The sequence below is a fragment of the Musa acuminata genome, chromosome BXJ3-2 (assembly GCF_036884655.1).
Source record: "Musa acuminata AAA Group cultivar baxijiao chromosome BXJ3-2, Cavendish_Baxijiao_AAA, whole genome shotgun sequence".
Taxonomy (NCBI): Eukaryota; Viridiplantae; Streptophyta; class Magnoliopsida; order Zingiberales; family Musaceae; genus Musa; species Musa acuminata.
The window spans coordinates 22,760,992-22,778,319 of record NC_088350.1 but is presented as its reverse complement, the minus strand read 5'-3'; the positions used below and the strand labels follow the sequence as shown (position 1 = coordinate 22,778,319).

Sequence of the window (17,328 nt, the reverse complement as noted above, 5' to 3'; positions counted from 1 at the left end):
GGGAGAAGAAAGAGAGGAAAAAGAGTAGGGGAGGAAGAAGAAGTTGTGGTTGGGAGAAGAAGAGGAGGAAGAAAGAAGAGCAGGGGAGGAAGGAAGGAAGAAGAGGAAGGGGGCTGCGACTACAGTTATGAGAGAGAGAGAAGGAGCAAAATAAGAGGAGGGAGAGAATCTAGCAGGTGACTATGCCCCTCTACATTTTGCATGAGTTGCAACTGTAGAAAAAGATAAGATAAAAAAAAAAAAACAAAATAAGGAGAAGAGGGGAGTGAAATTTCTATTTTGTTTGTCATAATTTTCTACACCAATTTAGGTAAAACTAAATTTATTTAAAAATAGACTCGTAACTTTTTGATATTAAGATTAATAAATTTAGAATCTAATTGTTTACAAAGACTTCTATTTCAATTGACCCCATGGACTCTATAAAACAGGGGAGTCAAATTTCTGATCTTATAACTCCCCGTTAGAAATTTTGATTTATACAAAATTATTTTATTGGAAACTAGACTCATAGATCTTTCTTTTGATACCTAAATTAAAAGATTTGGAGTTTAAATTCCTACCTAGACTTCTATTTCAATTAACAGTATAGATCCTACAAATTAGAGATTTTGTTCTATGACATTTGGTTACTAAATTATATTAGGAATAAGCCGGCACTAAGAGGAGGGGTGAATTAGTACAGCGGATAAAAATGTCAGTTTAAAAAATAAATTCGTTCGATTAAAACTAATTTCGGAAAGATAACTTGAAATCTCGTTCGTATATGTAGTGAAAGCAGTAGACAAGTAAATATTCAGTTTGCAGTAAAGATAAATTGCTCAAATACAAATGCAAACTGTTTTATAGTGGTTCAATCATCGTGACCTATATCTACTCTACCGATTCCTCTTACGTCGAGGCTACCGACATCCACTAATGATCTTCCTTCAATGAGCGAAGATCAACTATCCTTACAACTCAATTCTCCTTTTGATAGGTTCAAGAGAGAACCTTTACAACCCCTTTTTACAAAGCTTTCCTCACACTCTCTCTTAGAATGGTCTCTAAACTTTAAGAGGAGGGACTATACACTTTACAAGGGTTTTTAACTTTAGAAATATAGAGTTTTTGATCACATTTCTTGTTACTCCATGCAGGAATAGCTGGGGTATTTATAGACCCAAAATGACTTCAAAACTTGGAGCCAAAATTCAAATACCCGAGATTTTGGGGTACAAGCAGTACCACCGCCTGCAGCCTGACACTAGGTGGTACCACCGCCTAGACTAGCGGTACCACCGTCTGATAGTCTCGGAGACTGAGTCTGAGCGGTACCACCGCCTGACAGTCTCGGAGACTGAGTCTGAGTGGTACCACTGCCTGACACAGTCTCGGAGACTATGCCACGATGATGTCACATGTTGGGTCACTATTTGAGCCTTTCACTTAGCTCAACATAGCCCAAACTTGGGCCCAATTGACCCCTAATTGAGTTGGCTCAATTTCAACTTAATTATATGCTAACTACGAATTCTAAGACATTCATTGAGCTAAATAAGTCCGTAAGTCTATATTTCTTCCGGCGAACTTTCGACGATCTCTCGGCAATGTTCCAGCGGACTCCCGGCAAGCTCCTGGATCTCACGATGATCTTCTTGATGAGTTCGGATGAGCTTCTTTGGCAAGCTCCTGGACTTCTCGGTCAATTCCGATAGAACTTCCGATGAATGTTTGGACTTCCGACGAACTCTCGAACTCCCAACGAAATCTCGTTCTTGACTTTGGGACTTCATTTTACTTTATGCCTTGATCACTATCATAGTTAATCCTGCGCACTGAAAACCTACTTCGATCTAGATAATTATTACAAAGCTTGAATCAGGTGTTGTCCGACATGTCATTGGTTCATCGACTCTTCATCCGATTTTTCGGTGCATCATCCTCTCTTGCGGCCTATTGCCTAATCGGCCAGTTGACCTCCATAACTTCGATTTTCTTGGTGCAATTTCCTCTCTTCTTGGCTCGATGCCCAAACCCATGGCCCGAAACCTTCTGCATATACGTCGATCGATCTTTTGGCTCGATGTTCAATCTTATGACATGTTTTTCTCAAGCCCAACATGAATCTTCCTGCTTTTAATTGTCTATCCCTGATCGAAGCTTCCTGCATCACTCAAAACGTAGATCAAATCATAAACACTATTAATTGATTTCATCATCAAAATCCGAGATTCAATAAATTATTTGTAACTCTTTGTTGGAAAGTTTCATTTATATAAAACTTATTTTTATCTAAAAGTAGATTAAAATATCTTTCCAATGATATATATTTTTGAGTAAATTAGAGTATAATTGATGATTCGAATTATTTGTATAATGCCACTCAATATGCCATAATAGAACTTTCTTCAAATGTACCCATTCTAGTTTCATCTCTTTGGATATTGAATTTATCTAGAATTTTTTCTTCAATTGAGCTATATATGATTGCTTGGAATACTTGTATGCTCTTGCTCTTAATTTCTTTCAAATGAATGTATTTGTGAAAGATTATGTTTGAATCATATTGACTCATAAAGGCACATATATGTTTTGTTGTTTCACATGTACTTCCGAAATATGCCAATTTTATTGTTCACAATATCCTTTTATACTCTGATATTTGTAAAATTATTTGAACCTTTACTAGAAATGATAAAATGATTATTTGGACCTTTGTTAGAAATGGTAAAGGGTGCATGCTTAGAGCCCACGATGCTCTGCCAATCCCCTTTGGCTTCATCCAAACGTGGATGGATAATGCTCCCAAATATAAGAGATTATATTTGAGATCTCACTTCACCTTCTATATGTTTGATATGATATCTAGAGCTTTGGTTATGTGTTTTTATATGCGTTTTGGATAATAATGAAATGAATGCAACGTTAAATGTGACATTTGAGCTTCTATTTTGTAATTATTCTTTTGATATACTCTGAAATATTTTATATGCTATTGATATGTTCTAAAATGCTTCTTATGCCTATTAAATATTCATACACTATTGATACGTTTTGAAATATTTTATATGTCATTGATATGCTATAAAATGCTCCTTACGCCATTGATATGCTCCAATTACTCTTTACTCTATTCGTTACGAACCAAATATGTTTCAATTGAAATGATATTTGCGATTATATATCTAATGAGATGATATCTATAAACTCTTGTATCCCTACCTTACATTTTGATACCAAGTTTATTTGAAACTATCCTCTATTGCTATCGATATGTTTGTCACTTGCTGAGCTTTGTAGCTTACTCTATTGTTATATAAATTTTTTAGGTTAGCTTTGTCACTCACTAAAATGTTAGAATTGGGCTGCGGTAGTGAAAAACTATTCAGATTTTAGATAAGTCTTATCGATTGATATATTATGATTGCTGTATAAACATATTTTATATGTAATAAAATGTTATCGACATATTTAAATTAATATATCATGTAAAAGTTTTAAAAGACCTTTCACGTTTGAAATTTTAGAATGTTAAGTTTAGTTTACAATGATATAAATTTGTGATAAATGTTTGGAGTTCTGATTTTATAAATTCTTATGCTTATGGATTTATAAGTGTTGTTAATATTTTGTTAAGTTGGCTTGAGTTTTTATAAATATGAATTATCGAATGTGATGTATGATTATAAACTGCACATGTTTTATGGATGTGAACGACACTTGAATATTTCTTAGTGTTTTCAAATGTTAGTTTGGATCATGGATTGAATTGTTAATAAAAATTTAATATTATTTATTTAAGATAGGATCACACGATATTTCAGGTGGCGTGATAGAGGGGTAGGCTAAGAGTAATGATTAGTAATAATGACAGGAGAGTCGACAATATAAAACCAGAATTAGAGAGATTATAAATAATAAAATAATATTTTATTAGTGTTTAAAAGATTATGAATAATAAAAAAGTTGGCTCTAAAAGAGTAAGCTTCTATTTGGCAATTTTTTTCTTGTGCTTTGATCAAAATATTCTTTATAAACTAATAACAAAGATGATGATTATCCTCTAACTAAGTTTGACTTGATTTTTTAGGATTGAATTGATTTTTTTGAGATAAATCGAACTAGATTGATTCAACTAAATCCTAACTATTTAATTTAATTTAATTAAGCCCTAGATTACCTCTTGATTTTTTCAAATTATCTCTCACCTCCACCTTCCACTCTGTTACCTCCTTTCCCTCCCCCATTAACTTCCGTCTCTTCACCCTCCCCCTTGGCTTCCTCCTCTTCCTTTCCGTGTTCTCGCCATACTCCACCTCCACCACCTCCTCCTCCCACTCAACTTTCATCATCGCCTTTTAACCCTGCCTTTTAGCTTCCTTTCTTTTCCTCCTTCTATTCCTCCTCCACTGCCCTCTCCCTCCCCTCCTCCGCCTTCTTCTATTCACAGTTTACTTAGAAAAATAATACACATGAGTTATACTTATTCACATAATATATTAAAATATATATAGTATTTTTATATAAAATTATCCTAAGTGACCTAAAAAATAATTACGCTCGAGTTATACTCAATCACATAATATATTAAAATATATTAGTTTTAATATAAATTATCCTAAATTCTTCATAAAACTAAAAAACTCAAGTTATCCTAAAAAATATATTAATTTTTTATATATAAAATTATCTTAAATTATCAAAAAAATCATTACACTCAAGTGACACTTGGGTTACACACATTTATAGAACATGTTAATTTTTATATAAAATTATCTTAAATTCATCATAAAACTATTTATAATTTTTTTTATTTTCTATTTCCTATTTCTTATATTGACTTAGTTGCACTCTAAATTAAAATAAGTTAAACTCAATTACCTAACCTATTTTAAAATTAATAATTTTTATTTTAAGATATTTTTAGGATAATTAATATAAAACTTTAAGAATTTTACTAGAATATGATTCTAACAAAAATTATACTAATTTTTATTTTATGATAAAATTACATAAAAATTATTATGTTTTTATTATGTGCCGAGTATAATTCAATCGTAACATGACTATAGATATGAACCGAATCAATTCATGGTCGATTGGGCTTGAGACAATTCGACTCAAAGATATAATAAAAATTTTAAAAATATTTTTAATAAAAATTAAATATGAGGCATCATCTGATTAAAACTTATTACTAGGAGTCTTTTATTTATTTAATAAATTATTCACCTTCCTTATCTTCTCTTATGGTCTATTCAATAATTAATTACCTTGTGTCTTCATACAAGTATGTATGTATGTATGTATGTAGACCTTTTTATGCACATGCATTTAAAATAAATTTATATAAAAATTAATATATTTTTATTAGGTATCATGAATAAATAATATAATTGGATTGTAACCTAAGTGTACAGAAATCCGATTCATGAATATTATTAGAATTAAAAAAAATACTTTTGGCATCATCTGATTACAAACTTATTACTAGCAGTTTTCTTTTAAATAAATTACCCACCTTATCCAGATCCATTCAGCGTTAATTGCGCTGTGCCTTCTTCAAAGAGGTATCTATGTACGTAGACCTTTTTGGGCACGTGCGTTGACCCGTCCTCCTCTCGTCTCATGATTGGCCGTCCAACTCTTGTCGTGATGCCATGTGTTCGTTCCGGACAGCTCCTCCTTCTCCACCATTTCCAACGCCCGACAACGCGGCACAGCCGAATAAATAAATAAATAAACAAATAAATAAAAACAACGCGGCATTAGCTCAACCAGAAACCGCGTTTCCTCGCCGCCTCTCGCGTCATCAGTCGCAACGCTCGAGCGGAGTTTGGCGGCTTCTAATTTGGCATCTTCGAAGAACACGTCTCTTTTGACCTCTCTGATCACAACGCGTCGATCCAAGAAAACCCCATGCCCGAAGCAATCCCGTCACTATAAGTACTGCTTCTCAGGTTGTCTTCCTCTCACCTCCGCATCGATCGTCTTCTGCCTCCTTTGGTGCTCTCGTCCGTTTGGTTTGGTTTAAAGATGAGTTACTACGCTCAGCAGCAGGCTCCTTCTCAAGGTAATATAATGTTCTTTATCTTCTCCATATAGGTTTCTCCCCTTTAGCATTTTACGTTCTTCATGATCGACTTCGCCTTGGTTCAGATTCAGCTTATCCTCCACCCGGGCAGGCCTACCCACCAGCTTACGTCGCGCCTCCTCCTGCAGGCTATCCCACCGGGGATGGTGGTGCTGTGAATTCACAACAAGTTCCCGTGGAGACGAAGAGTCGCGGTGATGGCTTTTGGAAGGGATGGTGAGCCTGCAGCCTTTTCCCTTGTGATTTTAGCAGTTTCTTTCGATCAGCTGGTTCTTATATGGTTTGTTTGTGCTGCTCTGCTTCTTTGTGTCCTGCAGCTGTGCTGCCTTGTGTTGCTGCTGCGTTCTGGACATGTGCTTCTGAAGCTGGAAAGGGAGATGGAGAGACGTCTTATCACCATCGCCTTGTCGTTCTTCTGTGTTCTGTTCTTTTAGCTTCTACATAAAATGTTGGCTCTCGTGTGTTCACGAGACAGTATTCATGTCGATTGTGTGCTAAGATATTAGCACGAGACATATTGATTTATTCGTCTATGAGATTAGTCATATTCTGTGATATCATTGCAATTAAATTCTGTTCCTTTCCTTCTCACATGATTCATCTTATCTTGGGAAATCCATTACCAAATAAAATAACCTTACGCAAGCCTTTCCTGTATGGGAGTAACATGTGGTTGGCTTTTGGTGTGCAAAGTCTGTTCATGAACAAAGAACACCATTGAGCTAGAAGAAATTACAACAAAATCCCTCATGGTATATGCACCATCAATTGACATAGTTGATAAACTGTTTTGTAATCTTCAAACTACCAAAGTCAATTGGGATAATTTCACATTTCAAAAGTACATTTGTGTTTGACATTTTCATGATGTGGGGATAAAACTTGAATAACCCCAAAGTACTTTCTCAAATTTAAATACCCCAGAATGAGCTTAAGCTGGGCAAATTGACTGAAATCTTTCCAATAAATGGTCTTTCTTCTACATCTGTTTGTAAAAAGTCCTAGCAATCAAAATTTGACTGTCCGACCTTTCAACTATGAGTAGTTCCAGATCATAACTTCTAAAAAGAGAAGATTCTCCAAGCGGAGGCTATTCTTCGGTTCAAAGAAGACTGAGGCTTCCCTTTCAAAGCCTTCAAAAATTCTCTTCAGAAAATGCAAAACTACCCGAGCCTTTTTTGTCATATCCATGTCACATATCCGGATATCTTGCATGAAGCTGTAACTAGAGAAGTAGCTCCGACATGATGAATAGCTGCTTCACTTTGATAGAAACTAATCTTCATTTTGACCAGAACGCTGCCTCTTCGGTTCTCGGTCCCCCAGTTGCAGTGAAACACAAGGATCTTCGTCAGATAGGTTAGTTGGTGCAGATAGATTCTTCCTTTCCAGGTTGTCTTCTCTGCGATGCATTGGCAACATGCTAATTAGATTCGGAATGAACTGATGCTCTTCCACACTGTTTGCAACCTCAGCTGTATCCACATGAAACGCCATATCTGTGAAAGGTACATTCTCTCCTGAACCAGAACCACCTTCAGGAGGGAACCGTTGAAGGTTAATGCCTAGAGGTTCAAATATCTCATTAGGTGGAAGGCTCCCTACTATTGGAGATGATTCACCAACTGCAGAATTGATAGTAGCTGTTAAGGCAAATCTTTGCTCCTGTAGTGCATCTTTAACCACAATGAAAGACGAAAGATAAATGAGAGAAAGATAGTGGAAACATTATTGCACTGCAATATGAAATCTTCTACAGCCTCTAAAAAAAGTGAGATAGCAAACCTTTTAGTCCTTCACTTGTTGTTATAAGATCAAGTTCCAAGAGATCGAGAAGGCGACCCAGATCAACTCCACTGGTCCAATTTTCTGGTTCATGGACATTTTTAAGCTTCAGCCTTCCTCTATTAGCAATCCCACCCCAGATGATACCTATAGGTTTAGGTTTCTCACTATCTTGTCCTGTTAGAATAATCAGGCTCCCACTATCACCTTCCAGATCAAAGGTTTGTTGGTCCTCACCCACAACAAGAAAATCTGTCAAGAAGCATATTCCTTTCTCATCATTGTACTCTAGTGCATAAGCCATTACAGTTCCAGTTGTCAAACCAGAGCTCCTTCCGACCTTCACCACTTGTCTCCCGATAAGGCTGTTGATTGGTGATTGCATGTCTATAACCTTAACATCTCCAATCTCACCCAGTCCTTTCACTGCAGTGGTAATGCAGGACATATCAAAGTCATTGGCAAAGGGTATAAATGCACCATCAGCTCGCACAAAAGTTTCTGCAGGTGCATCATAAGAGGTACTTTTGGGAATCAGAACATCGCAACAGGTATAAGAAACAATGAACACATTTAAATCCTGAAAGAAGGAAAATAAAGTAAATAACCAAAAATGTAACTCCCAATTAATCCTACGTCAGTACATGAGTTTTGTGCTTTTAGAAATTTTTATCGCACAATTATGCCTATGTCAGTAGGATTAGATATAAATGAGGAAGAATAGGAAGCATCTCTCGGTAATAGGTAGCTTTTCAGAACTAAGCAACATGGCTCTGGTACCATAATGATGACATGCATGCTACCTCAATATAACAGCAGCACGGTCTTGAACTTTATTACCTGGGTTTGTTCCTGCATATATTCCATACCAAACATCATCAGTGATGAATGATGTTGCCCTCTCAACAGCCCCCAGGTACACACCAGGTCCAAGATTGGGTGGCAATGGATGAAACATCTTCTGGTTAGGATAATCCAGATCAACTGCAACATGACGGTTTGTCAGGAAACCAACCTGTTTGTTGCCTGTTCGACTTTTCACAATGGCACTTAAAGTCCCGTATGTCCCTTGGCTCGCGACCTGTAGTAAGAGCAAAGAATTTCAAGAAAAAAAGAAAAAAAAAAGGCTCATCTTACACCAATAGAAAGCACAAGCAAATCTCCACATGCATAGAATAATTCATCTGTGTTGGCACAAGGAGTTTTGTGAAAACTCAAATCTTGGAGAGAAAGGTTTTGGCACAAGGAGGAAAAGATACCACAGATCTAATGATTGATCATACCATTTCTCAAAACACTCTGTTCAGTTTGTTAGAATTGATGGAAAGATTGTAGACTTGATTTGCATTCACATCAAGGGGAATCTGATGGTGTCCAGGAGAGGAAGACAATCCTTCTTGATATGATATCATGAGGATTTCTTTCTGACAATTCTGAGTAGCTGTATCCAAAACATGGTACAAGATTGAATTCTGAAAATGTAGGGATGTAGGGAGGATACCAGAGGATATCTCGCAAATAAATTGGAATGTTGATGCTGACATGGGGCAGAAAATTGCAACTATGGAGAAATCCTGGGTGGATGTAATGTTTGGAAACAGAAGAAAAAGTAATAGGGTGGCAATAACATCAATTCCAGTAATTAAAGTTGAACAAAGAGGTATCTAGTTGTAAAGCAAGGTACAATCTAGATTTGGGTATATAATGGGGCTAACCCTTCATTTCAAGGGTTATGTTTGAACAAGATGGCAGCAACATAGTGATATACAACTATACTTGATTCATTCTAGAATTTGTCTGTTTTGCTCCAAGTATGATTGGGTTATGCAGCACATTCTTGAATGTGGTCATGGTCACTTGATTAAATGACCCTGATTATCAAGGCCATGATGGCTGGATGCTGTTCTAGAGAAAGAGGATAACAGCAAATTGACAATTTGGATTTGGCAAACTAAATTGCTGCTCCATCTTCGACTGCATGATCTTCAGCAATGTAGCTAGTTAAATTGGTGTCCCCTCAATCAATCACAGTTTCACTGTATCTCAGCGAAGGTTATTTCCTCATTGAAAGACTTCTATAAGTGCATCCTTTCTATCATTTGCATCGTAAATCCAACCCCAAAGTTATACAATGCATATGAAACTATGGTAAGCATCTGCTTTAATGCTTGTAACTCTCTACGGAAGCAAAAAACCTTCTGTGAGTGCATCTCCTCTAACATTTGCATGGTTAATTCAACATCGATAAGTTATTATATCATGAATATGGAAAATTGGTAAGTTAATGCTCAAAACTCTCTAGGAATGCAATTAACTAACAACTAGCCAACCGTCATTCTGGTACATAAAAAGACAAAAAAATTCTTATTTCTGTTAGAAGTACCTGAGAGCCTGAACCTATGCATGGATCACTTCCTCGTAACCCATCCGCAAGCTCACTGTACAATTGTTCCTTTGGAGTCGGTGCTGGTGCACCATAATAAGAGAATTCCACCACATCCACATCACACCATACTCCCCCTGGTCCCTGTTCATTTTAAAACAAGGATACCTCCGAAACTGTTAAGGCGCTAAGCAAATGTGTCATAGTAACCTCAAAGATGACCATCGTATAGTCTGGAAGAATAATTAAATAATTGCATAATACTAATAGAGAAACATGAGGGTAATGTTCATAAGCTAAATTCTCATGGCTTGGTTTGATAGCTTTTTTATGCATAAGCCTACCACTTGGGACTTGGTTTGATGGCTTTATTTATGCCAACGTCTTATGACTTAGCTTAAGCCACCCACTTGTGGATTTGGCTTGATGAACAAGCACAGTTCATAAGGCAACCTCATATTGCTTGGCTTTTATGCATAATTCAATCTCATGGTCTAGTTTCATGCCTCCGCTCAGTGGCTTGACTTCTTATTCATGAGCCAACCACTCATGGTTTGACCTCCCCTTCTACTAAAAATAGCCTGCCTTTTCATGCATGATGCAATTTTTATTGTTTGGCTTCAAATTCAGGAGCCAACCTTTTATGTTTTAGCTTCCTTTTGAGTCAAGCTCTTATTGATTGATTTCACAGCTAAGCCTCATGCATAAGCTAACGATTAATAGTTTGATGGCATAGATCTTTTATCGCTTAGATCTCTCTAATTCAATAGAGCTTATGCAGCACTACGCATAAGCCATCCTCTTGTAACTAATCTTCTTCTTTACAGAGAGCTTGGACCTATTGATTACATTTTATTGTGAATTAGACAAGTCCATTGCATCTTTTTTTAAAGGCAGTAACCAAGACTGTCAACTTATGGTTTAGCTTCTTTCTCTAGGACCTAATTTATGCTTACTAATATTTTTGACAAAATTATTTAAGCCTAAGAGTGCAGCATTGCAGGGCCCAACTTGCATGTAACAATCTATATCCTTGATATTATAAAACCAAGCTGCTAGAAAAGAAACCATTATTTACCTCAAGGGCGGATGGGAGACACTGGTTGTGGCCAAGCCATTTCCTGTGAACTTTTCGTGCAACAAAAACTAGAATTGCTGGAATGTTAGTCAATGTTCCCCTTCTGATTCGATGGCCTATAGCTGTACCAAGACTGAAACGACGCAGGATCTTGCTGTGGAATGCTCTTATAATCATCAGATCAAGAAGTGTTTTTGCTTGCTGCCCAGTTGGCAGATGGCCAAGATGTCCTGGCAGTACTCCTTTCTGAAGGTTCTCGAAGTACTTAGATCGTCCTTCAGAAGCACCATGCATTAGGGTAGAGGTAGGCCACAAAAAGTATGCGGCACTATTTTCAGGGTGCTGACCAGCTGATGTAATTAGTTGGAGAGGAGATCGATTATAAGGCAAATGACTGCATAAATTTCTGTGTGTGTCCAAGGCTGACTCCTCTGATTGTGTTGATCCCAAGCAATTGCCCTGATTGTCTGAAAGCCTCATCACACAAAATGGTTTCTTGGAAAGCTGTTTGCTAGGCCCACATCAAACTGATCTCTGAACCATTGAGAATGAATAGTCTAATGGTCGCAAAGAGCAAATCCTGACAACCGGAAAATAAGACCCCATTATTGTAATCTCTGGACAGGATATTCAAACAACACATTGTAACCTTTAAAAATGCCCAATTCAAAAAAAGTGGCATGGTTGTAATAAATGATTAAAAAAAAGGAAAAATTATCCTGAATGGAATCAACAGAGTTAAGAGAAGAATTTTACACATAAGAAGGATCAGATATAAAAAAGCTTTTTTTCTACGAAAAATCAAATTGTGACATCTAATATGGACACATGAGAAACAGGTTGGGCACTAAAAATGCAATTGTGAGCTAAGAAAGCATGTAGGTCACATAAAAATCTCCTTGTTCCAACGACAACAGCAAGGAATTGATGGATTAAAGCATAAGGAATGATAGATTCATAAGTATCATATTGGACATCAAAAACATTAATGAAAATACAAATATGACACCATGGATTCCTAATTGCTATTCCATCTTTATCTCTTTTCTAGAAGAAACAACAAGTACACTATGGACTGAGGAGGTGAATGAAATTTTGACATGGCAAATAAATTTAAGTGAAGAAAAACATGTCTGACAAGGACATTCTATCTTCAGCAGAATTATAAAATGAAAACGTGAAATTAAGTACCAGGTGAGAAAATGGACATCCCTAAGAACAAAAGGTGAGTAATTTAGAATAATGGAGCAAAACGCAACATACAATAGAAATTCTGCACATATGCAAAATTTAACCTCATGTAGAAAGTGCAAGAGAAAAAGAGAATATGTTTCTTGGTTTCCCATAGTGTAAGATCCTTAATCTGCACTTGGATGAAAAAACTCAAATTAGAACTGAAAACAGTCTGTGGACAGAAAAGGAACTACAACAACATTGCTCAACAGTCACACTAAAAGCACATCGACAGACTACAATTCGCCTAAACAGCATTGACTTTAAGCTAAAAGGAGTTGTATAATTTATAGATCGTGTCTAGTAACAGGTTAGAAAATGGTAGAAAAATCCCCGATACACATCAATGGAATTGAAGAGTTAGAATCTACAGTTGGAACTCTGCAAAAACACAATAATTAAAAGTAGAGAGTGTGTGAGAGAAAGAGAGACCTTTTCTTCAGAGAATGGAACCTTGTACATGATGGCAAAAGAGAAACAAAAGGAACCTAGATCAACAATCCCGGAATCAAAGTATTCCAAGCCCAAAAGAAAGCATCTTTAAATGGATTCCTCTCTCACAACACCCCGAGGACAGCAGAAGAAGCGATCAAACTCAAGTCCAACCTTTCCCCTCCCTATCGCGCATAATACTGGACACAAAAGTATCAGGTAGTCCCCCCCCAAAACCAAATCTTTTCCGCGGAAGCCTCGAGCGATATCTAGATGATTTCTTTCCCTCACGCGGAACATCTAGAGGGTTTCACAGAAGAAACAGAAGGAACAGAAGGGGGAGGACTCACCTTAGGATCCAGCGCAATGGAGGGGGTTTCGGGGACCGTGACTGCGGGGGATAGCTTCCCACCGAATTGGAGGCGGGCGGCGTCATCGTTGGTGCATTTCGCGCGGCAGAGGGCCCCCCCTGGTTGCAGGGGCGGTGGCAGAGGAGAGGAATCGGAGAGGAGACGGTAGGAGACTCCTAACCCCACACCCGCAGAGGCTTATAAAGAGAGCAGTAATGGGCCAAAAACCCACACCTTTGTTTCCGGGGGTGGGGGAAACAAGGCAGAAGAGGAGACCACCACGGTTTGCAATAATAATAATAATAATAATAATAATAATAATAATAATAATAATAATAATAATAATAACAAATCAGTAATTGAAATAAAGACAAAGTAATTGAAGAAAATAAATTAGGTGGAAATTGTTGGCTGAGAATATGTGAGATTGAATCATGAGATGTTGGAATGCGAGTACCTTAGATTGCACGGCCACCATCGATGCATGTTCCTAGGACCTTGAACCATGGATCACATGCATTGTGGACGTTGGCCAACAGCTTGTGTAGGCTGCTACTTTGCCTAGTGTAATATTTTACGTCCTAAATCTCCGTCTCGGTGATCCTCTTATCCTCTCTCTCTCTCTCTCGGATCGGAAGGAACCTTCAGGTAATTTTATTGTGATGTCTGATGAGATATGTTGACTCAGCATCACCCATGGATAGATAGCATTCCTCTCCATTATTGTCCATGATTCTTATGGACTCTATTTAAGGATCATAAATACATTAAGTCAACGTCAGCTTTTAGGATGTGTTAATCAATATCATGAATTTTGATTCTGTTTATACGTCGCCTAAACTAATTTGCATGTGAGAGGAAATATTAAAGTTTATATAAAGCTTTTGGCATTAATGATCAATAGATCAAAACATTTCTCAACGTCTCTAACTTGCGGTGATGAAGTAACATATCCGAGTAAGCAATACGCTTAATACCGCTAAGTAGGAGACTGCTTGTCTTGGTCTTCATCGTCCCCACAAACTCTTGCACGATCCACAAGCAATGCTGCGTTCTCGAGTTCTGCAATTCTTCTTCTCCATTTCAACGGTTTGACTCGGTCTCAGTTCATCGAGTTCCACATCCTTCTGCTTTCAGGTGTATCCTGCAAGTCTAAGCAATATGCTGAAGTATGAAGTGAATAGAAATCATGAAATATTAATATGAAATCAGATCTCTGTGATGCTTGGATGAAATGATGGAAGTTCAACCAGCTGAAAACAGAATCCAACTCACTGGGTATGACTGCTTGATGGTTGCTTCAGGTGCCTTTGCTCGTCTTCAAGCTCCCCCAGCTCGGTAAAGAGACTCCCTTGCGTCGGTAACCTCCTCATGCTTCATGCCCTTTGCTTTTAATGCTTCTAACATCTGGTTTTCGTCGACTTCAATGCTTGTTCATCTTCTCTGACTCGTAGAACAAACTCGATTTTTAGCAAGGTTTGTTCAGTTTCTGAGCTTTCAAGATTTCCAAAGACAGTTCCAGGTTGAAGCTCTACTTCTTTGATCTTTTCCTTCAAATTCAAATGCTGATATTTGTTTCTGAATTTTTTTGATTCAAGATTGACAGTGAGTGATGTTTCTGCCACTTTCACTATCGGGTTAAGCAGCCGAGACAAATTGCCAGCCAGACTATGCCTACCATCCACTGGAACCAGTCAATCTGACATTCCAATGCGCTGGCCACAGAACGAAATTAGGGTTCTCGGTGATCAATCGTAACGAGGAAGGAGACTAAACCGAACACAGCTATCCGACATTCGCACGAACAAACTCACCTGCGATTGCAAAGGCTTCATCAATCAGAAGCGTGTGCCTGCTCACTCAAAGCATTCTAGTTGGCATCAAGAACTAAAAGAGATCACTTCAGTGACAGATCCGAAAAGAAACGCTTTGAAGAAACGGAAAACCAGAAGAAAGGTCCGATCTTTACAATCATTCATCCAATAAAAACCAAAACTTGTGCCTGAAAGATCGATTTGACTATCGATTGGATCCCTCACAAAGATCTTAGAGTATAAAAGAAGAGCCCACGAGAGGCCGAATCGAGGTACCGCGACTAGTCATCACAATCAAAAAGATCGAAGAACCACAGAGTATATGGTGAATCCCAAAAAACTAAGCACTGGAACTGGATCCAATAAGAGGGGGGGGAGAGAGAGAGGCTTGCCTTGGGCTAATCGAATGATCGATGACGGATTCCTTTCTCGTGATTGGTTCCTCGCAGTCGATCTCTCTCTCTCTCTCTCTCTCGCTCTCTTTCCATTCTTTCGTGGTTTGGAGGGAGCGACGGGGAACTATCTCGTCCGAGAGCAGGTCTCGATGAAGATCACGTGCACATCACGTGCCTATGAGTCACCCGTCCTCCATCGAGGCTTCATGGCGGCCAACACGAACGATGGCATGATGACCGTCCGATCCTCCATTTAGATCATCTGAGCCGTCCAAATCCAGCCAACGTTAGCGTCATCCGGTCAACATTACGCGCTCTCCGCCTTTGCCGGTTGCTCGACTCGATCACTCTTCCTTGTCCTGCTTTTAAGCCTTCACCGATCAGCTGCTTCTTCTGTCGATCGGGTGGAAGAATGGCGACGAAGAGGAGCGTTGGCTGTCCGAAGGAAGCCGATCTCAAGGGCAAGAGGATGTTCGTAAGAGCAGGTCTCGATGTTCCCTCGGACGACAACCAGAAGATCACAGACGACTCTCGAATCCGTGCTGCAGTACAGACGATCAAGTACTTGATCGAGCACGGCGTCAGGATCATCCTCACGAGCCATTTGGTGATTCCCTACCCCTTACATCTGTCCATTCTTGTGATCCGTTCTGGTTCTTGTTGATGGTTGATCTTCAAATTGGAACCTTTAGTCGTTTCTACCAGTCAATTGATTGATCTCCTGTGCTTTCATGATTCTGAAAGGTGTCGAGGACGGAGGAGCAAGGAAAAAATAGAATACTATGATACAAGTAAAAAGAATCACTTAAGAAAACTGATATAGTATTAAAAACAGGAGGATTAATAAAAACACTTATAAGATACCAAATGTACATAGACTCTCTCTCTACTTACTTCATGCATTACGGTCTTATTTATAGGACTTAGTGACAACCACCCTATAACTACTAGATTTATGTAGTTATTGAAACCACTCTCCCTTATTCATAGTTGCATACACCAATTTGCGATATAAAATAAACATGCTTTCGAACTGGAAGTGATTTGGTGAGGATATCCATAACTTGTTCATTCGTTCCATAATACTTCATTGTTATGGCTCCACTTGCCTAAAGTACTCTTTCGATCATCTAAAGCTCCTGCACAATCACTATCAGTGAAACCAAATAATTTACATTTAAATTTTATTTTGAACACCCATTTTAACCCAATCGCTTTCTTTTCTTTCGGTAGATCCATTAGCTCCCAAGTTTCATTCTTCTCAATTGACTTGATTTCCTCCTTCATTGATTTTCTTCATTCCTCTTTTTTAACTGCTTCCTCAAAGGGATCTGAAATAAACAAAGCAAATGTTGAGTTATAAATTTCTGTTAATGATCTGAAATTTCTTGGAGGGGTTTCATATGAGGAATCCGAATTTGAACTGCTATTGGGTGAGGTTGACGATGAACTTGTTGGAGAAGGATCTGTCACTTGATTCTGCGGAGTGTCTAGTTCTACTGGAATCTGCATTTGTGTTTCACCTTTATTGGTCTCTCAATTCCAACTTGCCCTTTCATTAAACATAACATTTCTGTTAATAATAACTTTGCCACTAATAGGGTTATATAATCGATATGCTTTCGATTGTAAAGAATAACCAATTAAAATGCATTTTTCAGATTTTTCATCAAGCTTGTGATGATTTTGTGAATTCACCAAAGCATAAGCAATACAACCAAAATTCTTAGATATCTAATACTTAGTTTCATACCATACCAAGTCTCAAAAGGAGTTCGATTC

At 37.8% G+C, this 17,328-nt stretch overlaps 2 protein-coding genes across 4 annotated transcripts; one reads left to right on the top strand and one right to left on the bottom strand.

The window, feature by feature from the left end:
- Positions 1 to 5,896: 5,896 nt before the first annotated feature.
- On the top strand, positions 5,897 to 6,667 carry LOC135631995 (protein CYSTEINE-RICH TRANSMEMBRANE MODULE 6-like). The gene is made up of 3 exons (XM_065140216.1): positions 5,897 to 6,055; positions 6,142 to 6,292; positions 6,394 to 6,667. Exons 1-3 carry the CDS (start codon positions 6,019 to 6,021, stop codon positions 6,437 to 6,439), a joined length of 234 nt encoding a protein of 77 aa, XP_064996288.1. The 5' UTR covers positions 5,897 to 6,018; the 3' UTR covers positions 6,440 to 6,667.
- A 177-nt stretch (positions 6,668 to 6,844) lies between these two features.
- Positions 6,845 to 13,523, bottom strand: LOC135585309 (protein NARROW LEAF 1-like). Of its 3 annotated transcripts, XM_065140214.1 has the most exons (7): positions 13,338 to 13,522; positions 12,618 to 12,685; positions 11,323 to 11,902; positions 10,245 to 10,388; positions 8,702 to 8,942; positions 7,862 to 8,362; positions 6,845 to 7,752 (listed from the first exon to the last, which is right to left on the bottom strand). In XM_065140214.1, exons 3-7 carry the CDS (start codon positions 11,800 to 11,802, stop codon positions 7,352 to 7,354), a joined length of 1,767 nt encoding a protein of 588 aa, XP_064996286.1. In that variant the 5' UTR covers positions 11,803 to 11,902; positions 12,618 to 12,685; positions 13,338 to 13,522; the 3' UTR covers positions 6,845 to 7,351. The 3 variants fall into 3 exon arrangements, with proteins under 3 accessions (XP_064996286.1, XP_064996287.1, XP_064996285.1); XM_065140215.1 differs by lacking the exon at positions 12,618 to 12,685 and having other exon boundaries at positions 6,845 to 7,701; positions 13,338 to 13,523; XM_065140213.1 differs by lacking the exon at positions 12,618 to 12,685.
- Positions 13,524 to 17,328: the final 3,805 nt, after the last annotated feature.

What these genes read in the sequence shown, in the direction of transcription:
- LOC135631995 (XM_065140216.1), top strand. Translation starts at nt 6,019, where the DNA reads ATGAGTTACTACGCTCAGCAGCAGGCTCCTTCTCAAG. An exon ending in GCAGCAGGCTCCTTCTCAAG is followed by an intron (nt 6,056 to 6,141) that starts GTAATATAATGT and finishes GCCTTGGTTCAG; the next exon opens with ATTCAGCTTATCCTCCACCC. An exon ending in GATGGCTTTTGGAAGGGATG is followed by an intron (nt 6,293 to 6,393) that starts GTGAGCCTGCAG and finishes TGTGTCCTGCAG; the next exon opens with CTGTGCTGCCTTGTGTTGCT.
- LOC135585309 (XM_065140214.1), bottom strand. Translation starts at nt 11,802, where the DNA reads ATGAGGCTTTCAGACAATCAGGGCAATTGCTTGGGATCAACACAATCA. An exon ending in GTCTCCCATCCGCCCTTGAG is followed by an intron (nt 10,389 to 11,322) that starts GTAAATAATGGT and finishes TAAAATGAACAG; the next exon opens with GGACCAGGGGGAGTATGGTG. An exon ending in AACAAGTGAAGGACTAAAAG is followed by an intron (nt 7,753 to 7,861) that starts GTTTGCTATCTC and finishes TTGTGGTTAAAG; the next exon opens with ATGCACTACAGGAGCAAAGA.